Below are 18,671 nucleotides of genomic sequence, written 5' to 3'. Positions count from 1 at the left end.
TTGTTTCAGGATCGACTATGACTTAAGAAGGTACACAGTACTGTTGGAATTCAAATAAAGGAGATATCACATTGTCTCAGAGGAATCAGGGAAAGCTTTATAGAAGAGAAGAGATTTGAAAACTTCACCTTGAGGGTTGGGAAAAACAGCCCAGCAGAGATGCAGGGAACTATTGTAGAAAGAGAATGTGCACAAAAACATTAAGTTAGGAAAGCATAGGCCGGGTTTGGAGGAGACAAGTTGTTCACACAGTGCACATCAAAAAAGTTGCACTGAGGGGCGCCTGCGTGGCTCAATCAGTTGACCGTCCGACTCTTGATTTCCATTCAGGTCGTGATCCTCAGGGTCATGAGATCAAGTCTCGTGTCGGGCTCCACACGTAGAGCCTGCTTAAGATTCTCTCTCCCTCTCCCTCCATCCCTCCGGCCCTCCCCTGTGCATGCGCTCACTCTACCGTTCCCGAACCCCACCGAAAAAAAAACAGGTTGCACGGAGTATTCTGGCCAAGGCTTTTCTTTTATAAGGAACAGAAACCCACTCAAGTTCGCTTTAGGAAAGTTATCCCAAGGACAGGCAGTCTCCTAGACACGCAGGATGAGAACTGGAAAGCCAGAGGAATTCTCTCCATCTCCCGGGGCCTCTTTTGTCCCACCTCTTCTCTGCTCTGAGTCTCTGCCACTTGTCTTTCACTCTTACGGTCAGAGTCCTGCTCACTCAGTCTCCATGTGTGGCTACGAGCTCCGTTCTGTATGATAGGCTTTTCTTTTTTTTTTTTTTTTAAGATTTTATTTATTTGACAGAGAGAGACACAGCCAGAAAGGGAACACAAGCAGGGGGAGTAGGAGAGGAAGAAGCAGGCTTCCCGCGGAGCGGGGAGCCCGATGCGGGGCTCAATCCCAGGACCCTGGGATCATGACCTGAGCCGAAGGCAGACGCTTAGCGACTGAGCCACCCAGGCGCCCCCTCTTTGATAGGCTTTCAATTCCAGCCCATGACTTGACAACAGTCTCGGGGTCTGTTAATCCTAATCCTGAGAGACATTCTAGCTGAGCCCAGCCTCTGGCTTGGTCCTCTGAAGGTTAGAAATTAGTCCCCACTCTGGTCCGCTGTAGTTAGGAAAGGGGAAAGGAGGCTCATGTGAGTGAGGGTAGCCTTTTCCAAAGGTGTAGGCAAAGCTGTTAAGCTTGCAGAGGAAGTTACGGTACATGTGCAATGTAGTAGAAACAACTAGGAGAAAGACACTCTGGGGACAGAAACTAAAAGATAATGTGGAACTAGGTCATGCAGGCTTTGGTTCTTTTTTTTTTTTTTTTTTAAGATTTTGTTTATTTGAGAGAGGGAGAGAGAGAGAGCATGGGGTGGGGGGTGCACGGCCGTGGGAGAGGGCAAAGCAGGCTCCCCACTGAGCAGGGGCTCAATCCCAGGACCCTGAGATCATGACCTGAACTGAAGGCAGACACTTAACTGACTGAGCCACCCAGGCGCCCCATCATGGCAAGCTTGGAATACTTGGTCAGGCCCTCTGAGCTTGGAAAAGCTTTCTGGTGTGAACAGAGGTCATACCAAAGAAAAGTTAAGCGGTGTAAGACGGGAACTGTCCAGAGAGGAAGCCTGAAAGCAGTTCTCAGTGTAGTAAGGAGAGAGTTCATGGCACAGATAGAGGGCCTACCTTTAGGGGGAGTCCTCAGACCTGGTGCTTTCTCACCTTTGAAGCTAGCTTTGACACCCTGCCTAGACTCTCAGAGGATGTGTTTAGCATGCAGGGAAAAGGCAGGACTAAGACCCTGCAAGGGAGAAAAACTCCCAATAAAACTGGAGGAGTTGTGGGCATGGAGGTCGGTTACTGAAGCAATGTGCGTAAGTGACATCGCCAAAACAGGAAGGAAAGGGCCAAGATCAGAAATGTAAGGGTTGGAGGGCGCCTGGGTGGCTCAGTTGGTTAAGCGACTGCCTTTGGCTCAGGTCATGATCCTGGAGTCCCGGGATCGAGTCCCACATCGGGCTCCCTGCTCGGGGGGGAGCCTGCTTCTCCCTCTGACCCTCCCCCCTCTCGTGCGCTCTCTCTCTCTCTCTCTCTCTCTCATTCTCTCTCTCAAATAAATAAATAAAATCTTTAAAAAAAAAAAGAAATGTAAGGGTTGGAGGTAAAAGGACGCCACCAACAGGAACATCACCGAACAGGAGAGGTGAGACCAGGTCAGCCGACTGTAATGTCATGAGAGTCCGGGAGAAAATGTTTCAGAGAGTTGAGAGTAGTGAGTAGGTATGGGATACTTGAGGGAGGCCGAGGTTTGAGGAGGGTACATGTTGGGGGAAAGGCACTGGATTTGACAAACTTGGCCACTGGTGATTTTAGCCTTTTAGTAGGATCAGGACAGAAATCAGACTGCAAAGACTTACATAGTTTATACCTGGCAATGGGTCTCTGGGCGAAGTATCTAGGAGTTCATCGTACTGTTCTTGTACCTTTTCTGTAAGTGTGAACTGTTTCAAAATAAAGTATTTTTAAATCTTTTTAATGTAATGGAAAATGGGAGACATTAGAATATAAGAAATAGTGTTTTTGGAGCAAAGTACCAGCGGTAATCGGACAAGATGGAAAAGTTTGTGGGGGTAGGGTACTACATCTTAACAGCATCAGGGGTGCAAAGAAAGGAATATGGGGACCCTTGCGCAGGGCGGCCTTAGTTTCTGTTACACGGGAGCGTGGGTGTGTGTAGCATAAGAGGTAAAGCGGAGGCTTGACAAAGCTGGGAAAGGTTTGGAAAAACTCCTCTGTGTGCTAAATCAGAAGGAAAGAAAGAAAGTTACACTGAATATCAGGACTCCGAGCCTTGCCGAGATGAGACCGTTAAATTGGAGAGGAACACTCAAGCCCTGTTTCATGGGGGCCACAGCAGCCGGCACCTTAGCCATTGGCAAAGGCCCTATTTGTCCTAGACCCCTGAAGTCACTTCTGTGTAACCCTGCTTTTGTTCTGATACACACTGCATTCTATGGAGGTTTTTCATTATCATTTCAGTTACTGACATAATTCAGTGAAGAAGCATTTTTCACTTTGAAGAGACCTTTATGTCACAGATTTTCCTTTCTTTGAGAATGTCACTTAATTTAAAGGATCACATTTATACTAGTGGTATCTAATTTCACATACTTGGAATTCTCTTAATTTAAAAGGTGCTGGCTGATGGATTCCTGATGATTGGGATCGATGGCTCAGAAGCAGCAGATGGATCTGACTGGTTCTGTTATCATGCAACCTCCCCTTCTATTTTCCCTGTTGGTTTCTGTGAAATTAACATGATTGAACTTACTCCACCTAGAGGTACTTCATCCTAATATGTACACTGGGTCTTCATCCTTGCCTTCTTTTTACATGGTATCTATTTACATCATTTAACACAGCCCTGGATTTTCTGCTGTGTGCACCTTTGATATGTGCATATGTATATATAAACGTACGTATACACAACAAGACCTGTGGGGTGCTCTAAAAATATAAAGCACTGTATTCTAGCTAGCTTTAATAAATTCTATTAGTATAGAATTTTTCCTGAGCATCTGTACATTTTATAATATGAATTGGTATTCTTTAAGCCCTATTGAGATGGTGATGTAGGTAATTGCACACATAGACTTTTGTTAAAAATAGATACAGGCTAAAGCCTTTGAGGGAAAGCAAGTTTCCATCTTTAGAGTATCATGTGGCTTTAAAAAAAAAAAAAAGGCATACCCTTAAATAACTCTCAAGGCTTAACCAGTGTCTTTCCTAATTTCAATATAAGAGCCTTGGGTTTTTTCTCTTAAGAAAAGAAGGGGTGAAAATCTAAAAACAGAGGGGTCTATAAAAACAGTATTTGCCCAGCCAGTTTTCTTTCTTGCAAAGAAAGAAAAATATCACTGTGAAGTATGAAATGCTAGACTGTCGTAAGCCTAGGATCTTACAAGCAAAATTCTGGAATTCCTGTGGTAGACAGGAGGGAGACACTTTTGCACCTGTAAGTAGGTGCACCTGTGTCTGTCTAGAAACGAAAGGAAATCCTTATAACATGGAGGAATGATTGCATTCAACAGTATTAGAGCAAGAGTTAAAAGTTTATTATATAACCTAAAGTCTCAGATCTTAGTGTATACTTTTTATCTGCATTTTACTATTTTGCTAATTTTAAATGAACTGCTAGTTAAATCAGGTGTGTTTTTCAGGTTACACAAAACTTCCTTTTAAATGGTTTGACTACCTCAGGGAAACTGGCTCCATTGCAGCACCAGTAAAACTATTTAATAAGGTAAATGTAAATAATGGCATAATATGTGGAATTTTTTTGATGCCTCACAAATGCAAATCATTGTTGATCAAAATGTCTTTGCTTTATATTAGAATTTCTTAATGGAGATTAATATAAACAAATATATAGTAATAAAACAATGTATTTTCTTTACCTAGATTATGAAGCTTGTTTTCAGACTTTGCTTCATTTTTAATCTGAATAAAATAGAAATGAATACATTTCCTAAACTGTTCTTAAATACTTCACCTTCATATGTTTTAATAATTAAAGAATTGTTTGTGATTTTGGGGGGGGTTAAATTAGGTTATTTGGTTACATTGCTTCTTCTTTTTTTTTTTTTCCTTTCTCGGTGATAGTGGACTCATGCCTTCTTCTTTTCGCCAGTGGTAATGTTTTGCTTCTCTATGTCAGGATGTTCCAAATCACGGATTTCGTGTAGGAATGAAATTAGAAGCAGTAGATCTCATGGAGCCACGGTTAATATGTGTAGCCACAGTAACTCGAATTATTCATCGTCTCTTGAGGATACATTTTGACGGATGGGAAGAAGAGTATGATCAGTGGGTAGACTGTGAGTCCCCTGACCTCTATCCTGTAGGGTGGTGTCAGTTAACTGGATATCAGCTACAACCTCCGGCATCACAGTGTAAGTTGGTATACAGAAAAGGTGTCCTTTTGTAAAAATCAGCAATTCTCCAGAGGACTGTTTCACATAAGTCATCTTGTGAGCTCACAGGACAAGAATATACCTTTGTCTGATTGGTTGCCAGGTAAGATCTTAAGACTCAACAACACTATCACAGACTCAGACCATGAGTCCCACAGCAGTGTGAACCCAGTAGTCAGTTACATAATGACTCTAGGCAGAAACACCACAGTAAGAGCACTCTCCAAATGCAACTAGACTTGTTTCAATGAGTTTGAAATGATAGGCCAAAATGTATTGGTATATAATAAGTGCTTATTGAATAAATAGTGGAATCTGTCTGGTATCATGGGTTTTACAGGAACAAGCACCCTTATTTTCAAAGCATCATGTACTTTTATAAGCATAATTGTCTCGGTAAAGATAATTCATCTAAGTTGTATCTAGAGTCATGTGCTCACAATGTTTTTCTGGTACCAATTTTCCGTTTTATTTTTCAGCGTCAAGAGAAAGCCAGTCAGGTTCATCAAAACAGAAGAAAAAGGCTAAGTCCCAGCAATACAAAGGACATAAGAAAAGTGGGTCACCACATGGTGTTTATATACATTTCCTAAGTTGTTAACCAATTGGGGTCACAGTATTCTTGCACAGAAACTAATGTCCCTTGTGAGAGCCGATGACTGTGCATTATGTATTTTGCTTAAAGGTGCAGTATGCCATAAAAGGCAAACCTTCACAATAATGAGAAACACTTATATTTTAGTGGACAGGAAAAATCACCATAATATTTTAAAACATGTATGGTAAAGAATAGAGTACAGATAGTTCTTGAAATAATATGTAAACCTACTGAAAATTAATTCTTTTTTAAATCTTTTTTATAAAACTTTAAAAAGGGAAGTACTTGATATTTACAACAGACTTAGAGCTTAAGAAACCCATCCTTCTTATAAACCAAAACTCTCTTTCTAGGATGATATTTATAAGAAATTCAAGTTGTTGGCTAACAAAGTCAAGCTTAAAAGTTTTTTTCTAAATATCCTTTCTGTACTATTTTTTAACCTTACAATGAATGGTTTTTGGCATTAATAGCCAAAATAATATAGGATATATTGATAGCTCTATTTTGATTCTTTTAAAATCTTTTTCCCCCCACATAGGAAGCCAGATTTTTCTCTTCATCACACTTGTGGAATATTTCATTCTGAGATAGGATTATTTTTATATAAAGATCATTTTAAAAGTAAAAAGTACATTTGAGGGTTAAAACTAAAACAGATTGTTCCAGCTGACTTGCCATATGTTTAAATAAGTGTTAATCTGTCTCATTACCAACCAGGAGACTGAAGCAGCATGAAGAATCCAATATATCCTTACTTTCTGATTACAGTCATTTGTTTATAGTTTCTTTTTTCCCACTGGGGGACTAAAAACTTCTACCAGGCCCTGCCGTGGTGCTCTCGTGTCCTCCCGGCATGAAACCACGTCAGCCTCAACACTGATAACCTCCAGGCCTTTCTCTCACCCTCTCTTTTATATCAGAGGCATAGGCCTCCCGTTTGTCCAGAGTTCTTTTGCCTACTAGCTGCTTGCCAGGTTTGATACTCACCTGAAAGAACTTTAGAGAACATTGCCAGACAGGCAGCTCAAAGCAATCCCCATGTAGCTGGAAATGAGGAGGAAGAATCCACATGGCGGCTTTGTCAGTGGACTAACCATAGCACATGTGATCACTAAGCTTTCTGTGAGGTTGGAGAGCACAAGCTGCGTTAGCCTGTCTTTTCACTTTCTATTGGACAAGACCGAGGTTCAGAATTTTCTTTCCAAGGTGTTGAATTAAGAACTTTGATTACTCCATGACATATTTTTTAGAAATAATTTCTGAGCATTGAGTACACAATTCACATGCCTCCCTCAATGTCCCTTTTGTGGGTTTATTTCCAGCTTAAGGGGTTTAACGATTTTGAATTAATGGCCCAGGGACATGGGAAGAAGTATGAAACTAATGAGGTGATAATATCCGTGTGCCAGTTTTTAGTGACATTTAATAGTACCACATTTCTGGATTAGCTGGGAAAATGAGTTTAGCTGTAAATTTATCATGTTCTTTAACTGTAACGTTGTAATAGCTCTTAATATTATGGCATCATCTCTGCCTTTAAATTGTCCTTTGGACATAGAAAGGAAAAGGACTATGAGCCCACAGTCCCTTATTAGAAACCCTTGGGACCAGATGTGTTTTGGAATTCAGAACTTTTCAGATTTTAGAAAAGAAGTATAGTATGGGTAGCATATACTATGTAACACCCCTTGCAGACTCTAGCACATTTTCTGAAGCAAAATATATGTAAATGTTTACATTAAATGGGCCAAATTAAGATTATAAATAGTATCACCAAGTGAGGTCTGGTTTTGTTGCCAAAGTTTTACAGGAAAACTGTGAATTTTGGAATTGAGGATAAGGAATTGTGCCGTGTGAATGAAAAAGCAGCCGTCTTCATTGTAACTCCCTGTTCCTTTTACTGTTTCTGTATTGCTCATCACGTAGTTCATGAGACATTTTTCCTGCAAGACTTGACTTGCCCAAATAAGAAAGAATTTCTTATAAACCTAGTTTATCCATTGCATACAGTATCGTTAGCAGATCAGCCACAAACTCTTTTAAGTTTGCCTACAGATTATTATATTCTGGCTCAATGTTTTTTTCATCTTCTATCTCTTCAGTCTTTTTGTACCCAAAATCATCCATTGGTGTGTTCTTTGGTAGTGTTTTTTTGTTTGGTTGCTTTGTGGTTTTTTTTTTTTTTAACAGAAATAGTTGATTGGCTTCATTGTTCTAGCTTGTTTTGTAAAGATCTGTGTTCATGCTATAAAGGGATAACTATTAATTAGTGCTTTTGAGTAATGATAACGTTCTGCCAAGAGGATCAGATAGACAGTTGTATGCATATGGTCTGTCCAGTCTGAAAAGCCTTATTTTTTTCAAGGTTTCTGGAGCAGGAAACCCAGCACATTAATTTCTGAACCATCTTCAGGGGCTATTGGAAGTAGTAGAGAATTGGAGATCCTCCTTGGATTTTTACCTCTGAGTGTGTCGTACATTAGGAAAAGTCTAAATGATTTGCTGCACGTGATTGGGGTTTGTCGATGAGCGTTGAATGTGTACTCACTACTAGCTTAGTCTCCAGACCATTTTACATAAGAATACTGTCTGACTTAGATTTATCTTTTAGTCCTGATTTCATGAAGCATAATTTCTGATTGCTCTTGCCTTGGTCATTTGTATAGTCTGGAAGAAAACAGATATAATTTATAGTCCGAGAGATATAGTAAGTATCCTTCAGCTTTCAAATGACTAATGCAGTATGTTGGTTCAGTATTTGCAAAGTTTAGAGTACTTTTTGCTGGTGAAAGGATCATATAAGTCTTTGAAGGCTTATATTTACTTATGAAACTATAATCAAAACGTGTTTCAAAAGAAATTAGATTGCTTAAGTACTTGCAGGCAACAAGCTTTAAATTTCAGAAATGCTTTTCAGAGTAAGAATTTTAAGTGTTTTCTAAAAGACTGCATTGTAAACCAAAAGGTAGGGGAGCACATTTCATATCAGTAAAATCGTGCCACCCAGATAATACATTTATTCAGCTGTTTGATTCTCCCCAAAAGCCAATGTTTGGCCTAATATGGGCAGTGAAATGCCACCCTACAAGTAGGGTTTTAATACCTTCTCTCTCGGGCACCTGGGTGGCTCAGGTGTTTAAGTGACTGCCTTTGGCTCAGGTCATGATCCCGGAGTCCTGGGATTGAGTCCCACATCGGGCTCCCGGCTCAGCGGGGAGCCTGCTTCTCCCTCTGACCCTCTTCCCTCTCATGCTGTTCTCTCTCTCTCTCTCTCTCTCTCTCTCTCTCTAATTAAATAAATTATTTTTTAAAATTTCTTTAAAAAATAAAACCTTCTCTCTTCCATTGGATTTTCAACCCCCTTCAAGGTAAAATTTTCTTGAAGGAAGTTAGCCAGCTATTCTCCACACTAAATGTTCTAGTAGTTCATTTTGCTTTGTTGTATTTTATTTCATTTTATTTTTTTAAGATCTTATTTTTAATCTCTACACCCCATGTGGGGCTCCAACTCACAGCACCAAGATCAAGAGTCGGATGCTCCACTGATTGGACCAGCCAGGTGCCCTGCTTTGTTGTATTTGAAGTTGATTTAAGAGTCAGGAACCAGGATTACCAGGCTCTCAAGAGGCCAGAAATAATCTCCGCTATCATTCACCCAGAACATACACCCCCCACACGTACACACACTCACACTCCTTCTTGTTTTCAGAAATACAGACCTTGCATAGTTGGTTCTCTTTTCAGAGTATCCTATGCAACACAGTCTTTCCTAGTTATAATGCACTTTTCTTACCACACATGTAAGTAAAAGCTTACTTTAGTTTGACTTGATATTTAGAGAGGAAGATGCCAATTGGGAAGAAGCCTGTCAGTTTGTCGAGCCTGCCCATGACAGGTGGGGTGCGGAGGAGCTTCTCTGGTGACGAAGAGTTGACTCCTCCTCCATATCGAACCCTTCCAGCACAGACAGCCCCGGAGGCCTTCCCACCTCCCAGCACTAGCCGAGAGTTCAGTCCCAGCCTCAAAACAGGTAATAGTCACATCAGCACCTCAGGTACTACAGGGGGTGAAAGTCTGGGCAGGGCGGTGGGAGACAAAGCATGGTCCGGCATGACAGATGCTGACTCATTAAATTTTTCTTTTTCTTTCAACGAAAAACTTCATCTTCACTAGTCCTTGGTAGTCACTTCACTAAGTTGAATCATCAGGGAGGGAGTTTTATTTTCTTTTAAATCGCTTCTGAGCCTCACATTAGGGTAAAGCTCATCATATCAGTTGATGGAATTGTGAGACAACTTCTACTGTTTCATGGTTTCATTAAAATAGTTGAACATTTTCCATCACAGAATTCCATGTGGTGTGACCTAGGGGGAGAAATACACCATTAGGGATCAGCCTGATTAATCAGACCCAAAGATGAGGCTTCACTCATAGCATTCCACAGCATCTCTCACTCACTAGGAAGGATGTGTTTTGCGTTCCTATGGAATTTAGGTTGTGGTAACGCTGTTACCACCATTGTAGTTGAATAACATGAATTTGGAGATAAATACTTGTATAATTTTGGTGTTGAATTTGAGTAAAATTCATTCCCATAACTTCGTGTTTCTGAAGTGACATTTAATTTGAATTTAATTCGTTTGGCCAAGCTAGTAGATTGTAAGGAAAACTGCAAAAGGTTTTGCCTTTTGTAATTGCTGAGAGCAAACGTATTATCCTGGAGTATGAGAAAGGCTTCGCTTGCACGTGATGAACCTCAGACATGAGTACGGAGAGACAGGTCCGCAGCCAGAGTCCTACAGGCCTTGGCGTGTGTTCTGCCGTCATCCTAGGTACTGCTTCTCAACTCGGTGGTTTTATTTACTTGGTAGTCTTCTTGTGTGGTGAAAACCCTGATGGGGACTTAATACCTAGCTCTGTTTTCTTCTTCTTTCTCTGTTTGATAATGTCTTTATACCTGAAGTTTTTGGGGGGTTTGGTTTTTGTGGGGGCTTTTTGGCTGGGTTTTTTTGGGGGGTGCCCTTTAAGATATGTTCTTTATTAGCTTTTGCCTCCCTACTGGTGTGTTAGGTTATCTTCATCCTCCCCAGTCCGTCTCTCCGAAGATCACTCCGATGTCCTTATATCTAGAGGAAATTACTATGCCTTTTTTTATAAAAAATAGGTTAGGACTGCAAATCTAAGTTTATCTGCTCTTTAGTGGAAAAACGTTCAAAGTCTAAAGAACATTTCAATTTCTTTTCTTGTCTCTTTGACTTTGTTTTTGTACTTGTTATTTACGACATAGTCTTAAGTCATTAACTGTAGATTTTGTGAGCTCTGAATATGTTTGATTTTATTGGAATTTAGGTGTTTTCTTTAAGCATTGGACTAATTTAGAAGGTGTGTGTCATGTTCCGTGAGAGGTTACGGATTCATGTAAAATAGAACTTCTAGGATTGGCAAAACCCAAGAACTCAGAGTAGATGCATGGGATGGAAACCAGGGGTTCTCCTACGTGACGCACGACCTCCACCGTGTCTGTAGTGGCTTCTCAGCTGGGGGCACATCTCGTGGGATATGTGGTGTGATCTTACTCTGCTGGAACTGTGTGAGGACTGCATTCCGGTCTTAACTACCTGAAAGCTGCAGTTTGATTAGCCACTGAGAATTTATTACTTTTAATGGACTTACCCAGTTAGGAAAATATGATTTCCATTAGTTTATCCCCGGAAATATTACTGATTAGAGTCCACAAAGTGACTTCCTTTTAAAAACGGAGCTCAGAAAATGCACTTGCATGGAAGTTGACATTCGGCAACAGGGTCTATTTGATTTCATCCATCATTCATTGAGAATGAGGCCTGGAAAAGATAAATGATTAGCGTGAAGATACCAGAAGACAGGCTTTATTTTAGATCCCATGAAAACAGTGAAACTTTGCATGGAAGCATTCCACATCTGAGTGAACGTTTCACCTTTATCTTGAGTTACGTTTTTTTTAAGCACATTGTTTCCATATTTTAAGATGCATAGAAGCATAATCCAGAAATTAGTTGTTAATAGTTTAAATGCAAATAGTTTCAGAACTGTTTAGAATCTCAACTTACCTTCCTTACATTTCAAAAAACAAAACACAACAACATCGGTTTGAATGGAACATGTTTGGTCTTGAAGCACGGGAGTTCTTTTCTCATTCATGTAGCCATCTGACCATCCTGTAACAAGATACCGTTTCAACCAACCTTTTATTGTGGGTACTGCACCTTTAATGAAATTTAGGGTTTTTCTTTTCCATGTGTTTATTTTCATGGTATTGTTCAAATGTCCTTAATGATTAATGTGTGTTGGTTAGATTTGAAGGATAACTGTTATATACTTGATACTCACACTCTATAAAAGCATTTTTAATTAATTTTTTTATAAAGAAAAGAACTGCACAGTCTTGTTTGCTTTGACTTCCAACAGTCTGATGCGTGTTTGTTTTGCTGTTATTATGGGCATAGTGTATTCGCTTTTCTGTCTTTGGGCTATGAAATTTTTTAACACCATTACCAAAACAAGTACCAAAGTAAAATGAAATGAATTGACATCTCTCAAAAGGTTATTCTGTAAATTATTAAATAAGATGTCAAAGACCACTATTTTTTTTTAAGATTTTTTTTTAAAGTACCCTCTACACCCAACGTGGGGCTTGAACTCACAGCCCTGAGATCAAGAGTCGCATGCTCTGCAGACTGAGCCAGCTAGGTACACCAAAGACCACTATTTTTGGAACTAATCTTTTGTAACTAAGATCAGGACAGAAAATATTTTTCTATGACTGTACTATTTGACTTTAAAAAGCGTAACCATTTTAGGGTGCCTGGGTGGCTCAGTTGGCTAAGCACCTGCCTTGCACTCAGGTCATGATCCCAGGGTCCTGGGATCGAGTCCCGCATTGGGCTCCCTGCTCAACGGGGAGCCTGCTTCTCGCTCTGTCCCTCCCCACTGCTTGTGTGTGCATGTGCACACATACTCTCTGTCTCTCTCTCACGAAAATAAATAAAACCTTTAAAAATAAAAGTGTAACCATTTTAATATTGTTCCACATGGTGACACTGTCTAGTTAGTGCTTCATGAAAACTTAGTTGGCTTACTGTTCATCTAAATACTGAGTCTTGATTCTTCTCATAAATTGACCTTTTTTCCTGTATAAGCAGTTCCCAATTTACATTCCATATATGCGCGCATCCTCTCTTTCCAATTGCAATGAAAAGTTCCATAATGAAAGAAACAAAAAGTTTGCACTTTTTATTTGGAGCTGGTGCCTGCAGGAAGCGGAGTAGTAGCACCCCGGCAGGAGTGGGAGTCACATGTTGCACGTGCATGTTGGTGGCAGGCACTGTGGCAGAGGGAGCCTCGGGCTGCCCAGCTACAGAGCATAGCAGCCAGGGAGTTCCCACTGATCACAGCCCCTGGAGATTGCTGGCTTCCTGTTGCCAAGTCTCCCTGCTTTCCCGGGTCTTAGGTGAAGGCTCTTGTTTCAGAATATTCAGTCAAATTCAAAAGAACCATTGGACACAGGTGAGGGAGTGGGAAGGACACAGTTTGTGACCTCTGATGTAACACGTCTGTGTGCTGACGGAGTTGGAGAAGAAAACTAGCACTCCTGCTCACCGTGGGATTAGATCCCAGTGAGTGTTGCTGTTAGCGTACGGGATCAGCCGTCCTTTTCTCTTGTGTGGGATTTGACCAGCTCAATTTTGGTTAAGCGGTAACATTTTAAGAAACCTGGACACATCTCTGAGAGGTTGGTAGTTACTAAGACTAGTTTTTAGCACCTTGCTGAGATCATTTTTATTTAAAAAGTAGGGAAGTATAAAGAGATAGATAGGAAACTCTCAGAATTAAACAGCCTAAAGTTTTTGCCCAAGACCACTGCTGGGCCCAGCAAAGAAAAACTTTTTCTTTCTCTTCATCTTTGCCCATGCTTAGGAAAAGCCCTCTCCGCTGTCCCTAAGGATTCTGACTAGCATGACTTCAGTGGCTGTCAAGAAATCTAAGTCCCACTGAAAATATTAGAAACTGAAAAACAGTTGTCCACAGAAATAAAGACCTACTGGACCTGTTTATAAACTGAGGACTGTCTATACTGTTGGTTGGTTTTCATTAAAAAGGAAGTCATCAGGGGTGCCTGGCTGGCTCAGTCGGTAGAGCATGCGATTCTTAAGCTCAGGGTCCTGAGTTCAAACGCCCTGAGTTCAAACGCCTTGTGGGGCGTGGAGCCTACTTAAAATTAAAAAAAAAATTTTTTTTCTTAATAAATTTTTTTTTTCTTAAATAAAAAAAGGAAGTCCTCAGATAAGGACTCCGCCAGTACTGCTGGGCCGTGCTGGCACTGGCCGTGCTGGCTGTTTTGCACCAGTGATTTTCACATTGCCGATGTCGGTAGTTTTATTTTACCTAAAATGATTATTCAAGTTTTCCATGATTTTAGTTTTAACATACGTGTTTATCTAATATCAGACTTATCATTTGTTTTTACAAATATGTAAATTTTGTATATACATAATACCCATCTTATAGATGATAGAATACTTTGTATTTACAATTCATAGTACTATTTTAAAATTATCAGATTTGTATCTTTTTTCTACAGGGAATCTTCTTAATAAAGGTAGTCCTTGGAAATAGTAAGATTATATTGAAGTCCTGCTTATTGTGTTGTTACTTATTTTAAATATTATAGTTCAGAATCGTGTGAGAAATAGGTCATTGTTACATAGACCTTGACATAAAAGTGAATACTATAAGAGAAATTCTAATTCTTCTCGCCAAATTAGTGCTCACCATTACCTTGACCATTTCATTGAAGCTGTCCATCGTGCAGTGTCCAGCATGCAGTATCTTACTGTTCTTTACAGAACTTTCCTTACCTGCTGATATACTTTGAAAATTGAACTAAATGTTCATACTTCAGGGGGTTAATTTTAAGAGTTACTGAAGACATGAAGTTTTCCTAACTGTAAAGTTGGTGGAATCTGAAGATTGAAAGTAATCTGAATACTCCAGAAAGGCTTCATAACATCCCATATATTTATCTCTTTCATGCAGTGACAACATTGCAGCTGAAGGAGGAGTTGATAGACGGAGAGGATTATAATTTCCTCCAAGGAGCATCTGATCAGGAAAGCAATGGCTCTGCCAGCTTCTACATCAAACAAGAGCCCTGAGAGGACTCCACGGCGGAGGGTGGGAGGGGAGGCTTTTACACAGGACTGGTTTATAATCACTCGAGCTGTACAGCGGGGCTCTTCTACTGGGACATTTTGCTAAACATAGAAAATTTCAGTTCCAGATTTTTCAGGTGGGTGGGGAAACTATTTTAGTCGTGTGGGGAAATTTTTCAATTTATAAAGACGGACAATTTTTGTGTTGTATTTGAAGCTTTTGAAAGAATTTTGTAATATTTTCCAAGTTTGGATTTATGTGCATTGTTAACAACTGAAATTCTAACTTTTTGGTAAGATTAAAGTTTAGGTAGCAGGATTGAAGGAAATGATTTAAGAAGGATATAGTTGTAAATGCAAATGAACTGTCATTACAAATGAACCTTTTTGGTACCTGTTGGGAGGTTTTGGGATTTTAGAGAAGTTAGGCCAGTCACATCTCCAGCTTCCTTTGCTGCAGAAATATGCAACTGAACCCCTCCCCCCTCGTGGAGGGTTCATCACCACATAGATCATGGAAGGGGTAATTAATTCTGCTTGTTGGCATTTTATTGCAGCCCATTTTAAATGTTTGTACAGAAATGTTTTTCATTCTGTGAAAATTTATTTGGAGTTCTATATGAAACTGGAAGAACTCTGGATACTTTTATATGTTCTCTTTTAATTAAAAAATGATTAAAATTAGCCTAACACTAAAGTGTTAAACTGGAATGGTTGACAAGATAAACAGGATCTCAGTCTACACGTTGAGGGATTGGGGAAAATGCAATATTGTCCTTCGTTCATTTTCTTTTCCTTACTATAAAAGGTACCCCACAAGAGGGATTCTGATCAGTTCCCTGCCATTTCCCTCCATCTGTTAGATAATACTGAGTATAACCACACCCCAAAACAGATGTTCTTCTGTATTACCAGTAGAATCAGATCAAAAGTTGTTTAAAGCCAAAAATCAGTTTAGAATTCAAAGTCATTCCAGCTCTGCTTTTAACTATCCTGGATTTGTTTAAAAAAAAAAAAAAAAAACTAATTTGAAAGAGAATTTAATTTTCTTAAAATTCCATATAAATATATATATATATATATATATAGTATGAATTGTCTTTTAATTGTATTCAAAATTAATTTTAACAGTAATAACTGATTTGGACCATTTCAAACATTCCCTACTTTAAAATTCACATGGCTTCCTTTAAAAAGATACAAGGGTAAATTGGTGAAAGGTTTGCTCTCTGCATTTTTCTAACTTTCTGAGTTGTGACTGAATGGGAGAGCTCTAGCGTTTACCAGTGAGGTTCATAAACTAAACTCTCAGGAATTAATTGCATCTGTTCTAGAAGTGCTTCTGGGTCTTAGCCTGGCCTCTTCAGAGTGGTAACATTGGCCATCTCCTCTGGAATATAGGTAGGGCTAATTAGAAATTAATCAAAATGATTAACCTCTAAAGTCCTTCAGCCTATGGAATGCTTTAAAAAAAAAAATGGTAATGGAAAGCCCCAGGAGACCATTTTAGGTAAGATTTTTGTTTGAATTTTAAAATGCATAGAACATTAAAAACCAGCAATTTATTTTCTAAAATATTGCTCTACTTTGGGGAATAATAGCATTGGTAATACGCACAGGTTTACCTCATTCTATGCAAGAGGGGTTAATAACATAAGGTTTTGTAGTTGCTACTGGAAGTAAAATTTGTTACTTTATAGTGTAAGAATGTATGGAATCGCATGTCAACATTTCTTAATACTGACTCTTTAGGGGCATAAATGCAGATCATATCAACGCCAAGTTGATTCTCATGTGTCAAATATATGTGAATTCAGCTGTTAAATTACTGGATATTTATCTTAAACAACCTTACTGAGAGGGACCTACTGTAAATGTGACATCCTCACACTTCCCAAATCTTTAACTTTTAAGAATCTTCCCATAAGCGAAAAGCCTAGAAGACTTTCACAGCAGGGCTTACCACGGTCTTCGTTCTCAGGCTCTGGTTCCATGACAGGAGCTGCAGGGCGTGCTCGGCCATACCTGGGGCTTAGGGGCCCTGTGGGGAACTGAGTAAACCAGGAGGGATTTGATTTGGAGCCTGGTAATTAGTTCTGTGCACAATGCTCATTTGTAGCCAGGTCTTAGAAGCTTCCAGTCATACAGCAAAACCAGGCTCTGAGCGTTTTCAAATGTCCCACCTGTTTGTGTGAAGTATTTCTCGTCTTGATCCCATGCCCAACAGTTAAAGGTTGGCAAGGACTTCCTACGGTCTAAACACAGTCTGAAGCCCTCCTCGTTGTTCAGGCTCTAACTCCTGCTGCTGATGAACAGAAAACAAGTTAGTGCGGAGGAGATTGATGTCTCAGCCATAACTCCAGTTCTACAACCCAATAGCCCCATTCTCTTCTACGGTTCAAAATGTACTGCTGACCTTGGGTTTGTTTTCATTTTTTTTCCTGTTAGGATTATTTGGGGATTTTTGGTAGTTTGAACTCTTTAACCTTTTCCTTGCTGTGTATGAGGAAAGCTAAAGCTGTTATCAACTTCTTATTCTACGGATACTAACACGGGTTTTCAGTGTTTGTTTGTTTTTATTATATTAATTTTGCGTGATGTGAATACCCTCTCCCATCAATACTTGTATTATGGTGCTATATATTTGGTAATGATCCTTTACTATTGGGAAGGGATTTTAAAAATACTGTGATGAAACTGGGTTGCTTCCTTTGATTTTCATATTTTAAATAAAGCCACAGTCATTTATACAAAAGAAAAGCATCTGTCCCTGGGCAAATCTTTTGAGGACAGAGGTCAAAGTAAACTGCATAAGGTTTTTACATCATTTCTGTATGTATTTGATATATAGATCAATATCTGTACAAATTTAATCTTTTATTTTCTTGGTAACTTGTGATCACTGAGAAAGTATTTGAGACTTTCTCATGAAGTGTATATAATGGCGTGAAAAATTCCTTCAGAGAAACTTATGTTCCTTTCATTTTTACCAAACTGCAAATTTTCAGCATGGATGTGAAAAGCATTAAAATTATAACTTTGTGTACAAGATGAAAATAATTCACTAAATTTGCCCTTTTTTACACAAAATAAAACGTTAAAGTTAAGTTGTATTGGAGCAATTCTTTAATACGCTTTGGTCTTTGAGGGGTTTCCTTTTTTATTCAGATATTGGATGCCTTCTATAAGCAATCACAAGCCTCCGAGAAAGCCAGGTGGGTTCCTTCCTCACACGACCTGTGACCTGAGGGAAAAGCAGGCACGTTTGCTACTGGCTGACAAGGAGGAACAGCGGACGGGGCCCCTAAGCCCCAGGTATGGCGTGAACAATGGCTGCGATTGAGCCAAGGTTTCACAGACAAAGGTAAATGGCCAAGCCGCAGCACGGGCAGTGGGGAGTGCGGGCCACGGGTGGGAAGAGTCCTTCACTGTAGCTACAACATGGGGCTTCAGTTCAGGGTTGGCGTGCTTGCTGGGGGACTTTTTTTTTTAAGTTCCATTAATCTAAATAGACAAAATTCATAGGATGAATTCACACTGTTTGCGTGAAGAGGAAACATGAGACATCCCCCTTTACCAACAGCTAAGTCCTTAGTAAATTATTCAACTTTTACCAAAAAAAGCAGTTTGTAGAGGGGGCGCCTGGGTGGCTCAGTCGTTAAGCGTCTGCCTTCAGGTCAGGTCATGGGGTCCTGGGATCGAGCCCCACATCGGGCTCCCTGCTCGGTGGGAGGCCTGCTTCTCCCTCTCCCACTCCCCCTGCCTGTGTTCCCTCTCTCGCTGTGTCTCTCTCTGTCAAATAAATAAGATCTTAAAAAAAAATTTTATGGATGTAAGGTAACATGGGTTGGGTTTTCTGGGGTTAATTTCATCATCACGCTTTAGAAAAATAGAACACACTGCAACCCTAATTTCTGCCCTGC

General features: G+C 39.8%; 1 protein-coding gene across 8 annotated transcripts in view; it reads left to right on the top strand.

Moving 5' to 3' along the window:
• MBTD1 (mbt domain containing 1) overlaps nucleotides 1-17,855 on the top strand; it is a 65,963-nt gene extending 48,108 nt beyond the window's left edge. For 6 of the 8 annotated variants that reach the window (XM_028091350.2, XM_028091352.2, XM_028091351.2 and 3 more), the window contains 5 exons: nucleotides 3,178-3,325; nucleotides 4,204-4,286; nucleotides 4,701-4,935; nucleotides 5,436-5,513; nucleotides 14,633-17,855. In XM_028091350.2, the coding sequence (XP_027947151.1) occupies nucleotides 3,178-3,325; nucleotides 4,204-4,286; nucleotides 4,701-4,935; nucleotides 5,436-5,513; nucleotides 14,633-14,751 (663 nt within the window). In that variant the 3' untranslated portion in view covers nucleotides 14,752-17,855. Of the gene's footprint in view, nucleotides 1-3,177; nucleotides 3,326-4,203; nucleotides 4,287-4,700; nucleotides 4,936-5,435; nucleotides 5,514-9,395; nucleotides 9,588-14,632 lie in introns of all 8 variants that reach the window. The other 2 variants (XM_088028331.1, XM_088028330.1) reach the window with 1 other exon arrangement.
• Nucleotides 17,856-18,671: the final 816 nt, after the last annotated feature.

The sequence above is a fragment of the Eumetopias jubatus genome, unplaced genomic scaffold (genome assembly GCF_037043125.1).
Source record: "Eumetopias jubatus isolate StellerSeaLion01/CBP00866 unplaced genomic scaffold, mEumJub1_p1.0 scaffold_10, whole genome shotgun sequence".
In the NCBI taxonomy this organism is placed as follows: domain Eukaryota; kingdom Metazoa; phylum Chordata; class Mammalia; order Carnivora; family Otariidae; genus Eumetopias; species Eumetopias jubatus.
This window is presented reverse-complemented; position numbering and strand designations above follow the sequence as displayed.